Here is a 22,877-nt window from a genome sequence, read left to right as displayed (position 1 = left end):
AGTTGAGTTTATTTTATTCTTATTTATTAAATCCAAATAAAACAGAGCTAAATGTCTGCTTTGGATAAAGTTGCCTATTAAAAATCCAAAAGATTGACAAGGATGTCCACATTTGTGCTAATGTAAATTAAGGCAACAGTGCTTTTAACATTAACATAACCTAAAATTATTTAATTGTTATCATTATGTAGCAATGGAGGCATTGCATTGGAGAAATAGAGCTACATCTGGCTAGCGTTAATTGCCACTACCGTCATGAGTTTACCCCGGATTATGGAGCTGCTGAGCACCAGACACAAAGTTGTTAATTTAAAGGGGACTTATTATGAAAAACACGTTTTCTTTTGCTTTAACATATATAAAGTGGTCTCCCCTCAGCCTGCCAACTCAGAGAAGGAGGAAAGCAACCAAATTCTGCAGTGTCTGTACAGCAGCCCGGATGAGCCGTCCAGTGTCAAGTGGCTTCTACGAGCCGTTCAGATTCGATTCGTGAAACCACGCCCACAACTAACTCTGCCGGCCGGAGCTTCCGCCATTTTTTCGTAGCGGTGTATAGCGTCATTGGCGTCATTGGCGTCATTGGCGTCATTGGCGTCAGGCAGCCAATCAGCACAGTACACTCATGTACATAGTATACTACATATACAGCGCTTACTGCCGGAAAACTTCTGTCCCGTCGCGTGCATTTGTTTTGATAGAGAATGAAGACGGGACGGACTTTCAAAACTACTTTTCTGTTTCACCAAGTGAACAGAGGGAACGCAAAAAAAAAGATGTTAAACTGCTGGAAAGGAACTGGAATTTACCGGGATACCTTAAACAAGGAAGCCAGGGAGCGGTATATGGAGAAAATAGTGATTATTAACGGGTTGGGTCCATATGAAATCCCTATCAAAGAGAGGAGCTCCGATGAGGATTTACTGCCGAACTTCTGCACAACCCACGTCTCCGGCTACCTTGTTTAGGAGTGTTTGGCAGGTGCTTTGGTAAATGTTTGACTCGCCATGTGTTTCAATAAATTTGTATAATAGTACCAGTGGTGGAAAAAGTACAAAAATATTGTACTTAAGTAAAAGTACAAATTTTCTGCTTGAAAATTACTTAAGTAAAAGTAAAAAGTACCCATTAAGAACATTACTTAAGTAAAAGTATAAAAGTACCTCAACTTAAATATAATAAAGTACCAAAGGTACATGGTGTAAAATGTACTTAAGTACAAAAGTAAAAAGTACAAAGTACAAAGTACAAAGTACAAAGTACAAAATTCAAAGTACAAAATTATTTTCAAAAGGATTGCAAAGAAATGAAGAATCCAAGAATTTGCTTACAACTCTAAATAATGGTGATATTATTCTGACCCCTTTAGCGTTTGTCTCCATTACCCCATTTTAATTTCTCCCTTTGCTCATCACTGCTGCTGCTCCCTCGGCGCGACGGCGGTTCCTCCGGCCTTCCGGCCCGCCTCTGCGGCGCAACTCTCCCGGGAGCTGCGGCTCCTTCTCGGTATATTCACGCGCCCCCCTTCCTTCCCGTCCGCCTTATGGTTCCGCGTTAAATCGACGCACACCTTACGCCGTAGGCTACGGCGTAGGGTGTGCGTCGTCGCGTACCCTACGCCGTAGCTCTGCGCCGGTGTAACGCGGAACCATAAATCAGCCCCCGCTGTGCTGTTCTTTAATTTGTAGCGAGTAACGACGTGTCCAATTTTAAATATAGCGGATTAAAAGTACGATTTTTTCCTTGAAAATGTAACGAAGTAAAAGTAAAAGTACAGAAAAATGAATGTATCAATAAAAGTACAAATTCTCAAAAATCTTACTTAAGTACAATAACGAAGTACTTGTACTTCTTTACTTTACACCACTGAATAGTACAACATACAGTACATGTTTTGTATCACTCTTACTTCTCTTTTCTATTTTTTTGACTGCTATATTATGCAGAAGAGGCTCCGAGGCGTGAGCAATATTTTTGTTTTCCTTGTGAGATTATTTTTTTCCTCTGCAGCTACAAATAGAGTTAATATTTTTTCCCCAACAAACTAGTTTTATCTGCAAATGGGGTTAATCGCACCGCAGAGAGCTGGCCACCAACTGCGTTGAGCTGGAGAAGTGGGGAATAAAACCCGATCCGACACGTGTGTCTGTGTGGAAGGTTATGTTTGGTCATTACAGCCGGGATCCAACCGAGCCGACAACTGTTTTACTCTTTTACTCTGTTATCTAAGATACTCAGCCTCTGTGGTTCTGCCTCCGAGCAGGAAAGCGGTGAAAAGTTTGCGATCTTTTCCCCACGTCTGTTGTGTGGAGCTGCTGCAGCCACAGCGCAGCAACAGCTTCTGCTGAGCTCTGCGCTCCACGCCCCGCCCATTTTCGTCTCGACTACGAATCGGGAAGGAGGGGGAAGTGACGTATGCCGTAAAGCAGTCAAAGCCGTAAAGATTTGTAGTTTTTTAGTGTGGCAGGGTTCCTACCATGCTCCTCAAAGTTACATAGTGCCAGTGAAGGTGATACAGACCCCTCAGACCATGACAGAGGTGTCATTAAACCTGTTGGAAGTTGATGTACCATCACAATGACTGGAAATATGATACTAAAGGGGACATATTATGGCATTTAATGTATATTTTAAACAGGCCTTGAATGTCTTAAAAACAATCTAAAGCTTGTTTTTTCTACCTAAATCAGAAATTCAGCCTCTGGGCCATGTCTATAGTTTTACAGATAATAAAGCCTTTTTCTGTGCTTCATTTTCAGGGCGGGGGGGGGCTATGATAATGAGGCTCTGCGCTGATTGGCTGCTTGAATGACGTGTAGCAGGGGGGAGACAAAGCGTCGCTCCGGGCGGGCAGAAGAGCAGCGGCTGCGTAGCAAAGCGTGTCCACGGTTCTGCGTTAAATCAACACGTACCCTACGCCGTAGGCTCTGCGTTGGTGTAACGCGGAACCATAAATCAGCCTTTAGTCACCTCGTCTGCAAACAGGAAGATTGAATTTAATTCTAAACAGTTACACCACAGTTATTTACTCCGATTCCTCATCATTTCACTTCTTATGTTACAAGACAAATGAACCATGTTAACTGTAAAGAAATCACAACACTGAATTTTAACAAATGGCAACTTTATTGTTAAAATATATAAATAAAATGTATGCACTATTGCTGGCTCAAGGAAGGACCTTGCGTCTTCTGAATGTGAACAGCTCCAGGTGCTTGAAAGATCTGAAACCACAGAAGAAATATGTATTACTAATAGAGCCCCGAGCCCGGGGCTCCTCGACGGTCCGGTCCGTGAGCAGCCCCCGCAGCTCTGTATGCGGCGCCGGGGCTCCGGAGCAAAGCTAAATACTTAGCCCTTGCAAAGATCATACAACCGCAACCCCACGGCGGGCGCCCGGCGCACAGATCGGCTCCCGGGCGCATCCTCTGCGCATCGTCGGTTACCGGGGATCAAACCGACAGATTTGGCTGAAAATCTCGGAGGGTGAAGCTGGTCCAACCTGGGACGGACCCCCGAGGACCCAGCTCCCAAACCACCCGGGAACCTGGATGATTTAACCCGGATCCGCTCCGCCGCGGCGCCGCGTCCGACTGGCTCAAGGAAGGACCGCTCCAGCCGGCGTAGAGAGCTGGTTGTGGGCATGGTTTCAGCAGCAGAGGCCAAACCTCTGCGCCTCGGGTGACGTCACCCTAGGCGCAGATTCTCATCGGCTCAAAAAAAATCATGTGACACTGGGGGATTCTGTAAGGCGGGGGTCAAAGACCTTGCAGAAATTCATGGTATTTTGTCTCCCCTATGCTGGCAGGGTGAGGGGAGACCACTTTATATATGTTAAAACAAGAAAAAACTTGTTTTTCATAATATGTCCCCTTTAAGGTGGAAAAGTTACATAGTGCTGCTTTAAGATTTTGATTCGCAATACATTTGGCGTTGAATTGATGCCGTATCGTTGACAAGATGGGAGTGTTTTTCTCATTTCTTACACGAGGGTAGAACAACTCACTTTGTGCATCTGCTGCCCCCATTTTTATTTAAATGTGGTGCATCTATGTAGTTTTTGGCTGCACAGACATTGCTCCTGAAACTCCCATTTGAATGCTCCTGGATGAAGGTCCTTTTGTGTCCAGAGAAATGTGTCTAAAACCACATGGGACAACATTTTCACACAAGCGGTCTCCATCACAAAACTGTAAACATCGCTGACAGACGTCCGCGTTAGCAACAGTACCTAAGGGGTGCAGGACTTAGTTAAAACATGGACGACTCGGGTGTGACAAATGGGATGGCAGCATGACTTCACAGCGGTGGCAGGCTACGGTGGAAAAAACAAAACGTGGGACGAGGTTGTTGACAGCACAAATGCATGCGCTTGTGCATGTGAAGTGAACTCTGTACTCTGATTTTTTAGAATCACTTCTGTCTTTAGCCAGTGGAAACAAACCTCCGAGCGCTGCGGCGGCTTCTGCTCTGTTCAAATATCCGTGGACCGATTCAGAGATCAAACTCAAATTCCTGCTGAATGTTTTTCTATCCTGAGCTGGGAAAGTTTGATTAAGCTCCCTAATAAAGACTTTTCGGTGTGTCTTGTCACCCAGCGGTTCACATGCCTCACATTCCATCCATGAAACACAGATATGGTGATAAACTATTATATATATACACGTGGCCGTCGACATATCCTGCTTTATGGCCGAAAGCTCTTTTTAGTTAAAGATTGAATATTGGAGATGCACTTTTCTTTTCTTTTTTTTTTTTGCAGTGCACTTTATTATCAGTTATCAAGTTTAAGGCAAGCTGTCAAACATGTCTCATAACTTGTCACATTTAGTTGCATTATCTAATAACTTGTTTTGGTTAGTTTTTATTTATGTTTAATTATCACAATTATCATTAATTAATCCGGTTTCTACTTCTTGCATTTATTTGTATTTTTTGTCATGAATGAATTTAGCTTTAGCTTTAGATGTAATGGTCTGAAAATGGTATTAAATCCTGGACCACAGCATGGTGTGTATATAAATAAATATATATATATATATATATATATATATATATATATATATATATATATATATATATATATATATATATATATATATATATATATATATATATATTAGTGTAGTTTTGAATCTGTTTTTAATAAACAGGCAAAGATACACACTGTTTATAGCAGTCAAAGGTTATTTATTCAGATGTTTGTTTGTATTTTAAATATTTTTATTTATTCAGATGTTTTAACAAAAGGTGTAATAAACTGGTTGAATCAGGTAATTAATTAATATGAATTAAATTAAAGGATTGGTCATATTTTGAGCTCCACACACAAATACATGAAACTGCAGCTATGTAGTTTCTGCTGTGGACAGTATAAATGCCAGCGTCCAGTGGTGGTGCACAAACACAAGGACATAAACTCTCCTTCACTCTCGCCCCGGCTCAGAGTTCGCCACTGACCTGCTCTAATGTTGCAGTGCGGCCGGAGGCATCGGCTGCATTTGCATCTATTGTGCCAGTGCTTCTGTAGACGGTACATATATATACGTGCAAGGAGCTGGAGCGTTCAGCGATGGACCCGGTGGCCCGTCAGTGCAGTGTCCATGTTGGTGTGGGAGCTTGAGGCCTGCTCCCATACATCCCCACTCTGGCTTTGTTGATCCTATTGTCTCCTGCGTCACCACACGTCGCCCGGCAAATAAAGGCCGTCTGGCTCCAAGCTTAAATATTGCAGCAAACTAAAAACCAACCATCAGAGCCGATTCACTCACATCTGCTCAGTGGGGCGACAAGGACAGGGCTTTAGGTGGGAAAGAGGGCAGAAAAAAGTTCACTTTTCCCTGCTGGGTGCCAAGAGAACGGGACAGGACTCAACCTCGCCGGAGCCGCAGCTGTGGCAAGTTGCCCATTTGATTACATTTATCCTATACATTACTGAAGAGGAAAGTTAATGTTACTGATCTATATTTTATTTGTTTTATCGGAAGGGCTTTGGCTGATGTTTTTGAGAGGAATCACTTTTGCTAATTTAAAAGCAAGTTGAGAAAAATTGAGAAACAGCAGCTGTTCAGTACAGAAGGAAACAACCTGCCACTGAAAGTCGACGTTTCATGAGACTATTTCTTGATTTGATATTTATTTATTTATTTAAAAAATCGGTGTTAGTAACTGTGATGGAAAAAAGGATCGCGAATGGAAAGTTTTCAGTTCTGGAAAAGTTTTCAAACGGAAAGCACACACAGTTGCATCGCATCGTGGCTTGAGTTTGATTTTTTAAAAATGTTTTTAAGTTGGCGTATTCATTTGCTGCATCGCTTACTTTTGGCACCCTCTTTTTGCCCTCCCCCCCCTGTCGGTCCTACCCACCCCACCCTCCCTCCCTGTCCGACTGCACCCTTCGTGTCCCTCCCTACCCCACCCTTCACTCTGCAGTGCTACGGACCGATCATGGGTGACTGGAGCTTTCTGGGTAATATTTTAGAGGAAGTTAACGAGCACTCTACGGTGATCGGCCGGGTGTGGCTCACGGTGCTCTTTATCTTCCGCATCCTCATCCTGGGTACGGCGGCCGAGTTTGTGTGGGGCGATGAGCAATCTGACTATGTGTGCAACACGCAGCAGCCTGGATGCGAGAACGTGTGCTACGACGAGGCCTTCCCCATCTCCCACATCCGTCTGTGGGTGCTGCAGATCATCTTCGTGTCCACACCATCTCTGGTGTATGTGGGTCACGCCGTGCACCACGTCCACATGGAGGAGAAGCGCAAAGAGCGCGAGGAGGCAGAACTCAGCCGGCAGCAGGAACTGAGCGAGGAGCGTCTCCCTCTGGCGCCCGACCAGGGAAGTGTGCGCACCACAAAGGAGACCAGCACCAAAGGAAGCAAAAAGTTCCGGCTGGAGGGAACCCTGCTGAGGACCTACATCTGCCACATCATCTTCAAGACACTGTTTGAAGTTGGCTTTGTGGTGGGCCAGTACTTCCTATATGGCTTCAGAATCTTACCGCTATACAAATGCAGCCGCTGGCCCTGCCCCAACACGGTGGACTGCTTTGTGTCGCGCCCAACAGAGAAAACTGTCTTCATCATTTTCATGTTGGCCGTGGCCTGTGTCTCACTCTTCCTCAACTTTGTGGAGATCAGCCACTTGGGCCTGAAGAAAATCCGCTTCGTCTTCCGTAAGCCGGTGCCGGCCCCCGCCACGGCGGCGGCCCCGAGCGAAGCGTCGGCCCCCGCCTCGTCCGTGGGGAAGAGCCTGCCCCCTCTGGCCGTCCCCTCCCTGCAGAGGGTGAAGGGCTACAAGCTGCTGGAAGAGGAGAAGGCCCCCCCCATGACCCACCTCTACCCCCTGGCCGAGGTGGGCATGGAGGCCGGCAGAGGGGCCACGCTCTTCCACGCGCTGGAGGAGAAGCCGGAGGAGGTGCTGCCCATGGAGGACATCACTAAGGTGTACGACGAAACTCTGCCCTCGTACGCCCAGACCACCGAGACGGCGAGCGTGACGTTACACGAGGAAGAGCCCGAAGAGGTGCAGCCACCACCCGTGGTGGAGGCGGAGGTGGAGAGGGTGGAGGTGGAGAGGGTGGAGGCAGAGAGGGTGGAGGAGCCCGCCGAGGAGGATGTTGAGGTTGTAGAGGAAACCGTGAACGGGGAGGAGGCAGCTCCCGCCGAGGCGGGCATGGAGGCAACGGATACGATAGAAGACACCAGACCGCTGAGCCGACTGAGCAAAGCCAGCAGCAGGGCCAGGTCAGACGATCTCACTGTATGAACCTGTGAGAGAAAAGCACATACACTCCCGCACACGTAAAACGCATCCGCATCCGAGAGAGAAAAACACACCAACTCAAGACACTGCACACTCTTGAACAGGGAGGCCAGAGCCGGATGAAAAAGCAAAAAAAAAAAAAACAGGGACAGATTAGGGAGCAAAAAACGACGCAGTTTTACCAGGCGACGAATAAAGAAACAAAAGATCTGAGTGTTTGTGATTCAAATAAAATCTCATAAAAAAGTAGAGTTAAAGGGAGGAGTACAGAGCAGTTTTTTTCTTTTATCTTTTTTTTAAAACAACAGTGTTCTCGCATTTGACAAAAATGCCACGGACACGCGCGCGGAGGCACGGGGGGTGGTTTTTACTTGACGAAAATCCATGTTCAGTTTTTAGACATCTTTTCTATTGAAAGAGTTATAATCACATACAATGGAGGAATAGACATTTGTACATGAGGTTTGAGTAGATAGGAGGAAGAGAATTATAATATACCTGTGTGCCTGTAAATCAGTAATATTGCTGTAGTTAGGCAATGACTTTCATCTGCAGCACACGGCTGCAAGCCTTGCGGGTAAGAGGGCTCTCGCACAGGAAACACACGACCACTGGTACATTTACAGGTACTGTACACGGATCTCTGAAACGGGAGGAAGAGTCCATTTTCATGTAGAGACGAGTGTACCTCGTTTGCACATCCGGAGGTTTCAACTCTGCAAACCTTTAACCCTTACAAAACCTCATCTATGCATCCATTTACATAGGATTCTCTCAAGTGAAGGGGGGACGTGCATCAGTTTCAGAGCATTTCTCTCCTTGTCGTGTTTATATACCAGGTGCTAAAGCCAGAGCTGAGTTTGTGAGGAAAAAAAAACACACAAAAAAAACGAAAAAAAAAAAACAAGCACGCAAACAAACAAACTAAAAAAAAATGCATAAAAAGAAGACCACATGTTGAATGTCTTTTTCAATGTGATTCCACATCTTTTCACTTTGGACCTGCTTCTGTTATGTAGCCTTTAAGGAATGTGCACTGTGACATCAGCTGTCCATGGAAGAGAGCGGGGTTCATGTCGCCCTATCAGAGAATGAACTATAGTAGTGACCTCAGGCCAAATCCTCCCTTTTCGTGCTGTACAAACAGGCATCCGGGCGATAAAGATCACGCACCATCAGCACAAAGTATTGTTGGACGCGAGACAATAAAAGAAACCACTCTCATCAATGAAAACAAGCATCCTTGACCTGGCTCTAGCAGAAAATAAAAACCTAAAAATGAAAAACTTTTAACTCAGTTAAAGATCCTCATCCCACAAGAAGACACAGCAGATGCAACTCTCTTGCAAATTTAGATTGAAACAAACAAAAGTGGGAGTCTGACTGTACATATTTGCCTTATCGCATGTCTAATGATGTACGTAACGAGCACAGCGGCTGTATCTACTAATTACACTGTCACTGATGTTCTGAATGTGATGCCATTACCTTCATCTCACAAACCCAATAAAATTAAGTTGGTTCATGGAGCAAAATTGATCATCGAGCAGAGTTAAGTTTTTTTTTATTTTTTTTTTTTAATTTTTGTTGTTTTTTTTATTTTTGTTTTGTAAATGCGAAGCACGTTAAAGTTTGCCTTTGGTTCATATCACAGATGGTTACATTCTCTGGCTTTGTTTAGTCGAACTGCATTAAATCCTGTGCCTTATCTGTATATGTGGATCGTTGTCAGATTGTACTTGATGGTTATATTGCTGTGGGGCCAATGTCAACTGTTTTTTCTTTGCTTTTTTTGATCTTTAATAATTTGATTTGTGTTTGTGCCCTCTCTCCACACACACACATGCACGCACAAAGCCCACCCACCAGCAAAACTGTGTTCCTGTAATAGGCTGACTTTTTTTTTTTCCTCTTTTGAAACACTATTTATGCATTAAGTTGCATTTTGTGGGCATAAACACATTTACACAATACGGGCATACATTCAAGCATGTGCCGCTACAGCGTTCAGCCGCTACAGAATTCAGTTGTGGATTTTGGGGGTATGATCAAACGGCTAAAGAAAAATTCATCGTCAGGAGGCGACTTTGTGACCCTTTGTGACCCCCAAAATCTGCTCACATCCCGTGTTTTAATGCAGCAACTCGTACAAGCACACAACAAAGCTTTGATCAGAGCACAACACTGATTTTTTTTTTTTTTTGTACATCATGACTTGTATTGTAAGACTTTTTCTTTCTTTCTTTTTTTTTCTTTTTGTATTTTAGGGCTGTTGCATTACCTGTATGCTTGTAAGAAGACATTATTAATATTTGGGAGAAAAAAACTACAAAAAAACGAACAAAAAACAAACAATCATTTTACTAACTTGTAGTCTTCATTGCTGATAGATGCGTGGCTGTATCTTCTTTTGGACTATGAACCAACGCAATTAAAAGTCACACGTGGTCAAGAAATGTTGTGTCAGTTTTTCTCTTTTTCTTGGTGAAATATGATCCTTTTTACTACCATATTATTGCAAGTCACATGAAATGATTTATCAAGTGTGTTATCAGGGACCATGCCTTCCCAAATCCATGCCTTTGGCACCACCTGCAGCTCGCAATGCAGTTTACAAGTTTCCAACGCTTCAGTTGCAGCTCCCGCAATCACCGCCAGGGGGCGTTTCTGCCAGATGTCAATCAGAGATGAACACGACGACCACGCTTCATGTAAACATTCATGCATCATGTAAACGTTCATGCATCATGTAAACATTCATGCATCACCACAACTCGATGTGAAGCGGGTGTGAGAGGTTTTATTGAAACGGCAGACAAATAAACACTGCATGCAGTGTACAGTAATATTGTAAAAGATAAAGATTGCAGTATAAGTGAATGAGGTCAGTTTTATTATACCAAGAAGCTCGGTTGACTTTCATATATTTATTTAAACGTAATTTTCTGCATATGTTGGCATGATTTCCTCTAGTAAAGTAATCTGGTTGAAACATCAAAACTTTGTGCAGTTAAGTCCTCCAGCCCTAAATATTAAAACTAAAGTAATATGTAACGGTACATCCAGATAAAACCTGTTCACCTCAGTTATTTTATATATATATATATATATATATATATATATATATATATATATATATATATATATATATATATATATATATATATATATATATATATATATATAGTACATATTTATTGTACTGTTATTATGCAATTTTACATGACGTTGTTTTTTATTTCTAGCACTCCCCTTCCCCTCTCCCCTCAAAGTATTTATGCTCTTTGTTCAGGCTGCATTTGTAAATAAGAATTTGTTCTTAAATTGCTTGCCTGGGTAAATAAAGGTTAAATAATAAAACATTTTAAAAAAGTTAGTTCCAGAATATGGAAGCATATGAGGGACTATATTCAAATTAAAATGCATTGCTTCCATACCAGAAGCTCGGTTGACTTGCATACATTTATTTAAACGTCATTTGTCTGCATATGTTGGTATGATTTCCTCTAGTAAAGTAGTCTGATTGCAACATCAAAACAAACACGTCTTTGTGCAGTTATCAGGTAAGCCCTCCAGCCCTAAATATTAAAACTAAAGTAATATGTATCGGACGCAGCCTATGTTTTTTCCGGTATTTTGTAAATTAAAATCCCAAGAGGATCAATCTGACATTGTTTCAGTTTTTGTTTCAAATACACTGTTGAATAAAGTTTCTTTGAACAGAAAAAATAAATAAATCTCACGGCGCAGACTCAAACGTCCTCTCCGGCGGCCATCTTGCTACGGGCAAGCAGTTTTATTTATTTATTCATTTATTTATGTATTATATTATTAGTAAAATTGAACAAGTTTACAAACAGTAATGTTATGGTACAATGTGGAAAGCACGTTGTAGGAAACAGACAGTACACAAAGTAAGATAGAGAGTGAAAGGAAATATGGAAATTAAATGATGAAATTAAATAATACAAATTAAAATACATTTTTGCTACATTTTCATCTCAGGTTTACTCTCTTCCCTATAAAATTAAAAAATCTGTTAATATTTTTTTTCCTAAATGTGGAAAATGATTTCTGTCGTGACACGTTTTTTAAAAATGTTTTTTTTTTTAAAATATTTTTCACCTGTACTGTTTATCTTTTTATGCCCCTGCTCTATACGTGTAGCTCAGTGGGAGCCCCATGAATGTCCTTGCATTTCCAAGGTGTACTGACAATAAAGGACTATTATATACTATTCCCGGTGTGTCCTTCCGCTTAATGTAAAAGGAAATCAGGATTAAAAATGTTGACAATAATTCTTTTATCTTGATTCATTTCACACATTTTTTGTTTCCCAAAACCAGAGGGAGGAGGAGGATGTGGGAACTTGCCCAGAGAAGACTGACTTTTCTGTTGTTTTCTTCCACTTATGTTTTTCATAGTTGCGCTGAAAATTTAAAAAAAGGGATATATAATATATTTATTATAAATGTGTCATTTCGCCATTCTTAACACTAAATTTTAGTAGCCCATATGATTTAACATTAATTCCTTGTGTGTGTGTGTTTGCTACTGCTATAAGAAAGCCTATGGTTATAATTATTTATATGTGCTCAAATTTAAGGTTACTGGACTTTTGGGAAGTTTTTCCGGGCAGCTTTAAAAATAAATGGAAAAATTAATAAGCAAAAAAAAGAATCATTCAAAGAATAAATGCTACAACTGCGTATAAATAAAGTTCCTGATTTCAGGGCACCGAGTGGCTCCTGATTCAGGTCCTCCTCTTCTCCCATTCCCTGGTTTTTTATTTTAAATCCATTTTATATAAATAATCTTTTTGTCGTGTGCATATGCCACCAGAGGCTTGTTAAAGGCTGGACTCTACATGAATATGCTCATAAATCAATATTCAGGTGGATATATCAGCAGCAAGTCCTTTCAAAGAAAGATCAGGCCTGATGAGAGATTTTAGATGAGACTTTACCTCTTATTTTGTATGTTATACGTGAACCAAAACATAAAATGACCAAAAATACTATTTTATGTTTAAAAGATACCTATCGAGTCAACAGAACAAATATAACAAAACCACACACAATATGAAAAAAGTGTTTGTTTTAACATAAATATTGTTTTTCATTATCATCATACGGTTATGTTATTATGGACCCGAGTGTGGATGTTATTTGTTGCCATTACTAATGTTTAATGCTGCATGTTCATGAAGGCGTTGTCTTGTTGCCCAGAGACCACCTGATGGCGCCACAGGACCTTTTATTGTGATGTGGAGTCTTTCCATAAAGAAGAGTAAAGAAAACGCTGCAGACAACTCTGCCACGTAGTTTATTTTCAGGTGCAGCACAGATGCGACATGAGAGCATTTCAAAACGCCATGTTGAACTATGAACAAATGCACTTAACAGCCTGAAGTGACTAGTGTGTGGAAAACATTATCTTTGCCCTTTCCTGGACCCAAAATAACCATCTGAAGAGAAATCAAGCCTGCAGACGAGCTCGACCATATAATGACACACTTGTGTCAGATTTACAGTCGTGCAGATGACTTAAAAACAAACAAAGAGACAAAACACAATTATACAGTAACAGGACAAGGTGGCACCCACACAGACGAGAGGCATCATGACAACATAAAACAGTCGGAAGAAAAGCTTAAGGAACAAATCCCAAATGAACCAAAAATACACTGCATAAATATGCTGTAGTGAGGAAACAAACAAACATACGCTGATCTGCAAGTGAACTTACCTACACTTAACCCTCGTCACCTAATCACCGTCTCTGAAAGGGATAAATTATACCTCTATGGGTCAAATGTTTGGGTTTGTCTCCATACAGAATAATTCCCAGTAGAAAACTCAAATAATTAAATCTCTTTTCAGATAAGGAAACAAAAAAATGCGGTTACATTATCGGAGTAGTGAGATCGCTTTATTTCCTTGTCAAGCATTTTAATAAAACGTTAACTTCTGGCCTTCAAATGTGGTTGAATGCAGAATGATTGCAGTAAGTGATGCACGAGTCCATGTGTCGCTTATAGGCAAAAGCACATTCTGATCATTCCATGTTTTCAGGAGGCGGGAGAGAGCTCTCTCTGAATGCAAAAATACTGTTTATCAACAGGAATCTCTCCCAGTTTAGCAGGAAAAGCTGGGATCCATCGCACGGTTTTAAATCGGGCCCAGAAGGACTTTTATGAGGCCCAAACTCTCCCCGGCACAGACTGTAAATACTACATTAAAAATAACAACATCCATTTCTCATGAAAGTAACGTCATCATGAAATAACATGAACAAAGTTCATCTTTGTTTCTCCAAATGTCACCATCTGATATGCTGCTGCAGGAATTAACCGCACCGAATTAACCAGATGGATGGACAAGGTAAATCTACAAATGTGGCACCAACTAGGGCATTTCCGCCAATTCAGAAGTCACGTGTACAGTTCAGTGGGCTTCACGTGTTTCTGATTGCGTTCAGTAGGAATCCAGCCAGAATGTCCCCAGTGATGTACGTTTTAAACTAGGGATGCCCCGATACCGATACTGGTATCGGTATCAGGGCCGATACTGCTGATACTCTCTGATACCATGCACGGATACCACTTCATTGTTGTTGTAGTTACTGATTAGTGACTCTAGGGGGCGACGTTGAACCGCAGTCAGCGTGGTGATGAGAAGAGAGTGATACCCATGAGTGAGACTGGCAGCGCCATTTAAAGCAGCACAATGTAACTTTCAGCTTTTGTTGAGTTTGGCGGCTCCTTTGGACAAAAGCGGTAGTGCTTTACCAGAAAGAACACTACGTTTCCCATGAGCACTAGCGCGTACTGCCGGAAAGAGCCTGTCACCGTTGCGTGCATTTGTTTTGAGAGAAGACGGGACGGACTTTCAAAACTACTTTTCTGTTTCACCAAGTGAACAGACGGAACGCAAAAAAAAGATGTTAAACTGCTGGAAAGGAACTGGAATTTACCGGGATACCTTAAACAAGGGAGCCAAGGAGCGGTATATGGAGAAAATAATGATTATTAACGGTTTGGATCCATATGAAATCCCTATCAAAGAGTGGAGCTCCGATGAGGATTTACTGCCGCAGTTCTGCACAACCCACGTCTTAGGCTACCTTGTATAGGAGTGTTTGGCAGCTGCTTTAGTAAATGTTTGACTCGCCAAATTTGTATAATAGTACAACATACAGTACAGGTTTTGTATCCCTCTTACTTCTCTTTTCTTTTTTTTTGACTGCTGTATTATGCTGAAAAGACTCCGATGCATGAGCAATATTTTGGTTTTCCTCGTGAGATTATTTTTTTCCTCTGCAGCTACAAATACAGTTAATATCTTTTCCTCAACAAACTAGTTTTATCTGAAGATTGGGGTTAATCGCACCGCAGAGAGCTGGCCAGCAACTGCGTTTAGCTGGAGAAGTGGGGAATAAAACCCGATCCGACCCCGGTCTTTGTGTTTGTTTGTTTGTGGTTTAATAAACCTGTGTTTTGATCCGACGCCCGTCTGTGCGTGTTTGTTTGTGATAATGTGTGGAAGGTTATGTTTGGTCGTTACAGCCGCGATCCAACCGAGCCGACGACTCTTTTACTCTGTTATCTCATATACTCGGCCTCCGTGGTTCTGCCTCCAAGCAGGAAAGCGGTGAAAAGTTAAACCATTAGCGATCTTTTCCCCACGTCTGTTACGTGGAGCTGCTGCAGCCACAACGCAGCAACGGGTTACCAGCTTCTCCTGAGCTCTCGCTCCACGCCCCACCCATTTTGGTCTCGACTACGAATCGGGAAGGAGGGGGAAGTGACGTATGCCGTAAAGCAGTTAAAGCCGTAAAAATTTGTAGTTTTTTAGTGTGGAAGGGTTCCTACCATGCTCCTCAAAGTTACATAGTGCCAGTGAAGGCAATACAATTCAATTCAATTCAATTCAATTCAATTTTATTTATATAGCGTCTAATACAACAGAGTTGTCTCTAGACGCTTTCCAGAGACCCATACCCAGAACATGACCCCCGAGCAGTTATTACATAAACAATGGCAGGTAAAAACTCCCCTAGTGGGAGAAAAACCTTAAGCCAAACAGTGGCAAGGAAAAACTCCCCTTTAGGAGGGAAGAAACCTTGAGCAGGACCAGGCTCGTAAGGGGGGACCCTCCTGCCGAGGGCCAGACTGGTGGGTCAGGGACGGCAACAGCACAGCAGGCAGGTGGAAGCAGCAACGGGATGACCAGGGATGGGGACCGCAGGCCAGCACGCAGCTCCCGAAGCTCCGGCCCAATCATCAAGTCCCAGGTTGGGGTGCAGGGTCGGGGAAAGGTTGAAAAGGGGCAGGGCCAGGGAGAGGAGTCTTGAGGGACAAACCTTCTCCCCCGCCCAAAAGGGGCCGTTACCCTGCCCCCCTCACTCCCACACTGCAGGTTCCGGTGTCCGGCAAAGGATGCTGCAACATGGACAAAAGAGAGAAAAGGGAGGAGAAGGGGGGCCAGCACAAGAAACTACAGGAGCGACTCTGACACACTAAAGTTTACACTACCTAGAGATTTACCAACACCAGCTAGAGGTTTACTAAACACTAACTATAGGCTTTACTAAACAGAAATGTTTTAAGATTAGTTTTAAAGGTGGAGGTGGTGTCAGCCTCCTTAACCCAGATTGGAAGTTGGTTCCATAGTAGTGGTGCCTGATAGCAGAACGCCCGCCCTCCAAATCTACATTTGGATACTCTAGGAACTACGAGTAAACCTGCACTCTGAGAACGGAGAGCTCTGACAGGAACATAAGGCACTATCAGGTCTTGCAAATAATGCGGAGCTAAGCCGTTTTGGGCTTTATACGCAAGTAATAAAATTTTAAATTGGATTCTGAATTTTACGGGTAACCAATGGAGCGACGCTAACACTGGAGAGACATGGTCTCTCCTGCTAATTCCTGTCAGTACTCGTGCTGCTGCATTTTGGATCAGCTGGAGCCTATTCAGCAAATTACTTGGACATCCTGCTAACAACACATTACAGTAATCTAGTCTAGAAGATACAAACGCATGAACTAGTTTTTCTGCATCACTCTGCGAGAGGATTTTCCTAATCTTTGCAATATTACGGAGATGGAAAAAGGCTATTTTACAAACCTGATTGACATATGGTTTAAACGACAAATCCTGATCGAAAATAACACCAAGGTTTCTCACAGTTGCACTGGAAGCCATCGCAACACCATCTAATCCCTTCCTAAGATGCTCTGGACCAAGAATGATAACCTCTGTTTGATCTGAATTTAGAAGCAAGAAATTTCTGGACATCCAGTCCTTGATGTCCCTAAGACATGCCTGAAGTTTAACTAACAGTTCTATTTCATCCGGCTTCATAGACAAATACAGCTGCGTATCATCAGCATAACAATGAAAGTGTATGCCGTGATTCTGGATTATACTTCCCAATGGCTGCATGTATAAACTGAACAAGATTGGCCCTAGCACTGAACCCTGCGGAACACCATAACAGACCCTTGACTGTTCTGAAGAAACCTCATGTACATGAACAAACTGGAACCTGTCAGATAGATATGATTTAAACCAACATAGAGCTGTCCCTTTAATCCCAACAACATGCTCTAACCTGTGCAGTAAAATGCCATGATCTATAGTGTCAAAAGCAGCACTGAGGTCCAGTAGAACCAGTATGGAAACTAATCCCTTATCTGAGGCCATAAGGAGGTCATTCGTGACTCGAACCAGTGCTGTCTCTGTGCTATGATGCATTCTGAACCCTGACTGAAAGACTTCAAACAGATCATTTCTATACAAATAGTCACATAACTGGCTTGAAACTGCCTTTTCCAGAATTTTAGATACAAATGGAAGGTTGGAAATTGGTCTATAATTAGCTAAGGTGTCTGGGTCAAGAGAAGGTTTTTTAAGTAAAGGTTTAATTACTGCGACTTTGAAAACCTGTGGTACATATCCTAAACTTAGGGATAGGTTAATTTGGTCCAGTATTGTCATACCAATAAGAGAAAAAATATGTTTGAATAGTCGAGTCGGGATGGGGTCTAACATACATGTGGTTGACTTAGCTCTATTGACGAGTGAGGTCAGCTCAGGGAGGTCTATAGGATCAAAACAGTCTAGAGACAAGTCAGAGCCTAGGGAAGTCGCTAAAGCTGAAGAAACACCTACAACCGGCTGGTTGATTTCTTCTCTAATTCTCGCGATTTTACTGTTGAAGAAGCTCATAAAGTCCTCACTACTGAGAGCTGCAGGAATGCACGGCTCAACAGAGTTGTGACTCTTTGTCAGCCTGGCTACAGTGCTGAACAGAAAACGTGGGTTACTTTTGTTATCCTCTATCAACGTTGAATAATAAGCTGTTCTGGCTTTGCGAATGGCTTTTTTATATACTATTAGAATATCTTTCCATTCACGATAAGAGTCTACAGACCTACAAGAGTACCACTTCCTTTCCATTTTACGCACGTTTTGTTTCAACATGCGGATATCTGAATTATACCAGGGAGTTAAGCTCCTGTGGCTAGAAACCCTCCTTTTCAAAGGAGCAACTTCATCTAAAGCTGAATGCAACAAATCAGCAGTGTTACTAGCAAGGAAATCAACATCTGCAGAGGTAGAACCCAGGTCACTGGCCTCGACTACATCACTATTTCGCACTGTCGTAAGATAAGCAATGGCCTCCCTAAATTTAACAATAACTTCATCAGACAAACATCTGCTAAAATAATACCTCCTATTTTGCACTTCAACATCAACAAAATTAAATTCAAACGTTATTAAGTAATGGTCGGATAAAAGGGAGTTTACAGGTGACACCAACAGACCATCAGTTTCAACACCGTAGGTGAGAACGAGATCGAGAGTATGATTAAAACAGTGCGTCGGTTTATCCACTTTTTGTGAGATACCCATTGATTCTAGAAGAGAATCGAAGGCTAATTTAAGATTATCGCTTTCAACATCCATATGAATGTTAAAATCACCCACTATGATGAATTTATCTGTGCTGATCAATAATCCAGAAAGGGAATCTGAAAATTCAGACAAAAACTCTAGATACGCACCAGCAGGGGGCCGGTACACTACCACTAACACAACTGGCTTCTCTGATTTCCAGCTCGGAAATTTCAGACCAAGCATGAGGCTTTCAAATGTATTATAATTGCACTTAGGTTCAATTTTTGTTTGGAGACCGGAGTTATAAATTGCTGCGACTCCTCCGCCTCGGCCCGTGCTTCTAGGAATGTGATGATTAAAGTAGCCGGGCGGAGTTGATTCATTCAAACTAACATACTCTTCCTCCTGTAACCATGTTTCTGTTAAGCAGAAAATATCACTCCTGCTCTCTGTAATTATATCATTTACTAACAGAGACTTAGAGCTTAATGATCATATATTTAGTAATCCGCATCTAATTTTTCGGTCTGTAATTGGTACCAAATGTACATTGGTTTTAATTTTTACAAGGTTATTTTGATTAACGCCTCCAAAACGCTGCACCTGGTGAACTTTTGGAGGGCGGGGAGCTGCAACCACTTCTATTTTGCTAGGCACCTGGCCAGAGTCGCCAATATCATGTAATCCTACAGTTTTAGAGTCGCTAATTACATAATGCAACATAATCCTACAGTTTTATTGGCAGGCGTTGGTCCTCGAGAGACAGCAGAGAAGTGTGTTAAACTGCAGCTCTGCATCCTGGCCTGGACCCTGCATTGTCAGGGGGAGGGTCTAATAACATTGGCCAGATTTCTAGACATAAGAGCTGCACCATCCCGGGTGGGATGAATGCCGTCCCTTCTGATCAGACCGGGCTCAGACAGAATGTCTCCCAGTTGTCAATAAAGTCCACGTCGTTTTCTGAACACCACTGAGACAACCAGCGGCGGAGCGAGAGCATGCGACTAAACATGTCATCGCTGGTCAGATTGGGGAGGGGACCAGAAAAACCTACGGAGTCCGACATACTTTTGGCGTAGTTACACACCGAGACAATATTCATTTTAGTTACTTCCGACTGGCGAAGACGGGAGTCATTAGCTCCGACATTGATGATAACTTTACCATATTTACGATTACCCTTTGCCAGCAGCTTCAAATTTGCTTCTATGTCACCCGCTCTGGCCCCCGGGATGCACCTAAGTCGGCCTCACATGTCTCACAATAGAGTCTCCAATCACCAGGGTCGGTTTCTCAACGGGTGTGTCGCTGAGTGGGGAAAAACGGTTAGACACATGAAGCGGGTGGTGGTGTTCCGTGAGCCCTTTAAGACTACGCTTCCTCCGAACCGTCACCCACCGGTCCTGACTGGCCGGCTGCTCGGGAGCTGCAGGGGAGCGGCTACGCTCAGCTGCTACGGGCCGGTCCGCCGCTAGCTTAGCCTGGTTAGCTGAGGAGGCTCTCGGACTATGGTTTAGTTGGCCGAACCGGACCTCTAACTGACTGAGCCTCGCCTCCAGCCCTGCAAATAAGCTACACTTTAAGCACTTACCGTCTTCACTAAAGGAGGCAGAGGAATAGCTAAACATTTCACACACTGAGCAGCAAAGAGGTGAAACGGTGGGAGACGGAGAGCCCATGCTAAGATGCTAACGGAGGCTAACGGACAGAAAATGTATCTGTGATTGGTGACAGTGAAAGTTGCGGAAGAGAAAATGAGCGAGTGTTGAAATAAAGACAGTAATGTACCAGATAAAGTGCTATTTTACCAGAAAACAATCTAAATTTTAGACAAGAGAGATCAGAGCCTGCAAACGCCGTGAGACGGCAGCAGACCGCAACACCAGGAAGTGACGCGATGCGTGACGCAATACGTTACCCAACCAGCAGTCAACAGACCCAGACCCCCCAGACCATGACAGAGGTTCATTAAACCTGTTGGAAGTTGATGTACCATCACAATGACTCTGGAAATATGATATTAAGGTGGAAAAGTTACATAGTGCTGCTTTAAAGGCAAGATAGCGACAAAGCAAGCGGGATGTCAGCAGGAGGCATGGGAATTGATAAGATTTTATCGATTCCATTTTCGATTCTGTTTAACGATTCGATTCTTTATCGATTCTCATTTGGAAAAAAGTAGAACAAACAGGTGGATTAGCATCAATTTTGTTTTATATCTTTGAACAAAAAAACACAAGTGAGGTCTTAAGACGCCCCCAGCCTTGGGCTCCTCGATGGTGTGCCAGGGGGTCGCCACAAAATTATTTGTAATATAAAATACGTATTTATTTAATATAAAATAATAATAATAAAATAAATATTCTTCTGTAGAAATGAACTAAATATGAATGTCCAGTAACATATTCAACACCACAAACTTAGTCACTGCTCGGTGACATTCATCTATTCTGGCCTGGGTCATACTCTTCCCTGCCTTGATGAAAGGAGAAGGTAGCGGTAGATGCTCTTTAACTTCTCCATAGATGAGCTGACGAGCTGCAGCTGTCCGCCGGAGCGGCCCGGCTCGTCCGCGTGGCCGAGCGTGCGGCTCTTCCTGCCACACGCCGTCTAACTCCTGAGCCCTAACAGTTTCCTCCCTTTGTTGAAATGTCAACATTGCAAGTATTGTCGCCCTGTTGTCATCCTTTTTGGTAAAATGTAACCAAACTTTCGAGCGTTTGTGCCGCTTTGTCACCATGTTTTCCTCCTGGGCGCGAATGACGCCACCACGCACGTTGCGTAGTTAGGCAACGTGCGTGGTGACGTCATTCGTGCCCACTGGAATCGATAAGGGAATCGCTTGCAAAATAGGCAAACAATTCCAAGGAATTGCAACACTGGGAACCAGTTCTCAACAAGAAACGGCTCTTGGTTCCGATCCCTAGTCAGCAGTGTGGACATATTTCAAAATAAGGGACAACGACAGAAGCAAGGCAGACTGCAAGCTACGTGCTGCTAAGGTGTCAAGAGGAGGAAAGGAGAATACGTCGTTTAATACCAGCAACTTGATAAAACATCTCAAGGCGCATCATAAAGCTGAGTATACAGAGTTTGCGAGTGCTACTGCAAGACCACAACAGCCAACATTAGCTCAGGTTCTGCAAAAGCGACAGACAATGGCAAGAGACGACCCACGGGCCGTTAAAATAACGGAGGCTCTAACCCGTTATCTAGCGCTGGATGACCTCTGTCAGTTGTAGAAGAAGAAGGATTTCGCCGTCTTCTCGACGCACTCGAGCTGTGATATGATGTTTCATTCATATGTTATGTTTGATATTTTCTTAAATGTGAAGACAGTGTATGGGGGTATTATTGCTCCAATATTATTTGTGTGTGCGTATCTCAATCTGTGTGTGTGTGTAATAAGATTTGTGTGTATTCACATTTGTCTGTATTCACATTTGTGTGTGCGTAAAAAATAAGCCGGGAGCTCTCGATTGGCTGTCTTCAAAATCTTATTACACACACACAGATTGAGATACGCACACACAAATAATATTGGAACAATAATACCCCCATAACAGTGCCAGTGTGGAGACTTTTTATTTACACAGAAAGATTATTTTTTTGTTTAAAATAGTTATTATACTCATTTTATTTATTTTTATTGAATTTATCTGTTGCAAATAAAACCTGTCTTTCAATTTATTGCATTTTTCATTGCATTTTTAGCCTAGTTATTTTTGTGGTAGAAGTATCGTATCGGTACTCGGTATCGGCAAGTACACAAATTAAAATACTCGTACTCGGCGTGAAAAAAATGGTATCGGGTCATCCCTATTTTAGGCGGTTTCATAGTTTTGTTGGCTACCATGATGACGCCCCCCAACGGCATGCATGTTTCTGGACTTTGGGAAGAAACCAGACAACTTGGCGAAAACCCATGCACAATATACAAACTCCAAACTGGAAGGTCCCATGGGTTTCAGGCAGGAAGCTTCCAGCTTTGTTTAATTCCGCTCAACTTTTTGTATTTGTTTTTACTCTTGGAGGAACGGAAGACTATTCTTTGAGGAATCTATAAACACCCAACGATCCAACTCTTCCCTCTCAACATGAACCTGGTGAGAGTTCCTTCTTGAGTGTTCAGGTGTGTTTCCACCGGTGGGAGTTCTGGATGAACCGGGTAGAACTCCGGGCCTGAACCGACTCATCTGTGATCCAG

The 22,877-nt window shown here is 42.8% G+C and overlaps 1 protein-coding gene across 1 annotated transcript; it reads left to right on the top strand.

The window, feature by feature from the left end:
• The first annotated feature begins 5,612 nt into the window (after nucleotides 1-5,612).
• LOC133445867 (gap junction alpha-8 protein-like) lies at nucleotides 5,613-10,220 on the top strand. The gene is made up of 2 exons (XM_061723367.1): nucleotides 5,613-5,893; nucleotides 6,430-10,220. The coding sequence occupies exon 2, from the start codon at nucleotides 6,445-6,447 to the stop codon at nucleotides 7,765-7,767; it is 1,323 nt and encodes a 440-aa protein (XP_061579351.1). The 5' UTR covers nucleotides 5,613-5,893; nucleotides 6,430-6,444; the 3' UTR covers nucleotides 7,768-10,220.
• Nucleotides 10,221-22,877: the final 12,657 nt, after the last annotated feature.

This window comes from Cololabis saira, chromosome 6 (assembly GCF_033807715.1).
Source record: "Cololabis saira isolate AMF1-May2022 chromosome 6, fColSai1.1, whole genome shotgun sequence".
In the NCBI taxonomy this organism is placed as follows: domain Eukaryota; kingdom Metazoa; phylum Chordata; class Actinopteri; order Beloniformes; family Belonidae; genus Cololabis; species Cololabis saira.
Note: the sequence above shows the minus strand (reverse complement) of the source record. Positions and strands in the feature narration are given on the sequence as shown.

Coding starts and splice junctions, on each gene's coding strand:
- LOC133445867 (XM_061723367.1), top strand. CDS start 6,445: ATGGGTGACTGGAGCTTTCTGGGTAATATTTTAGAGGAAGTTAACGAG.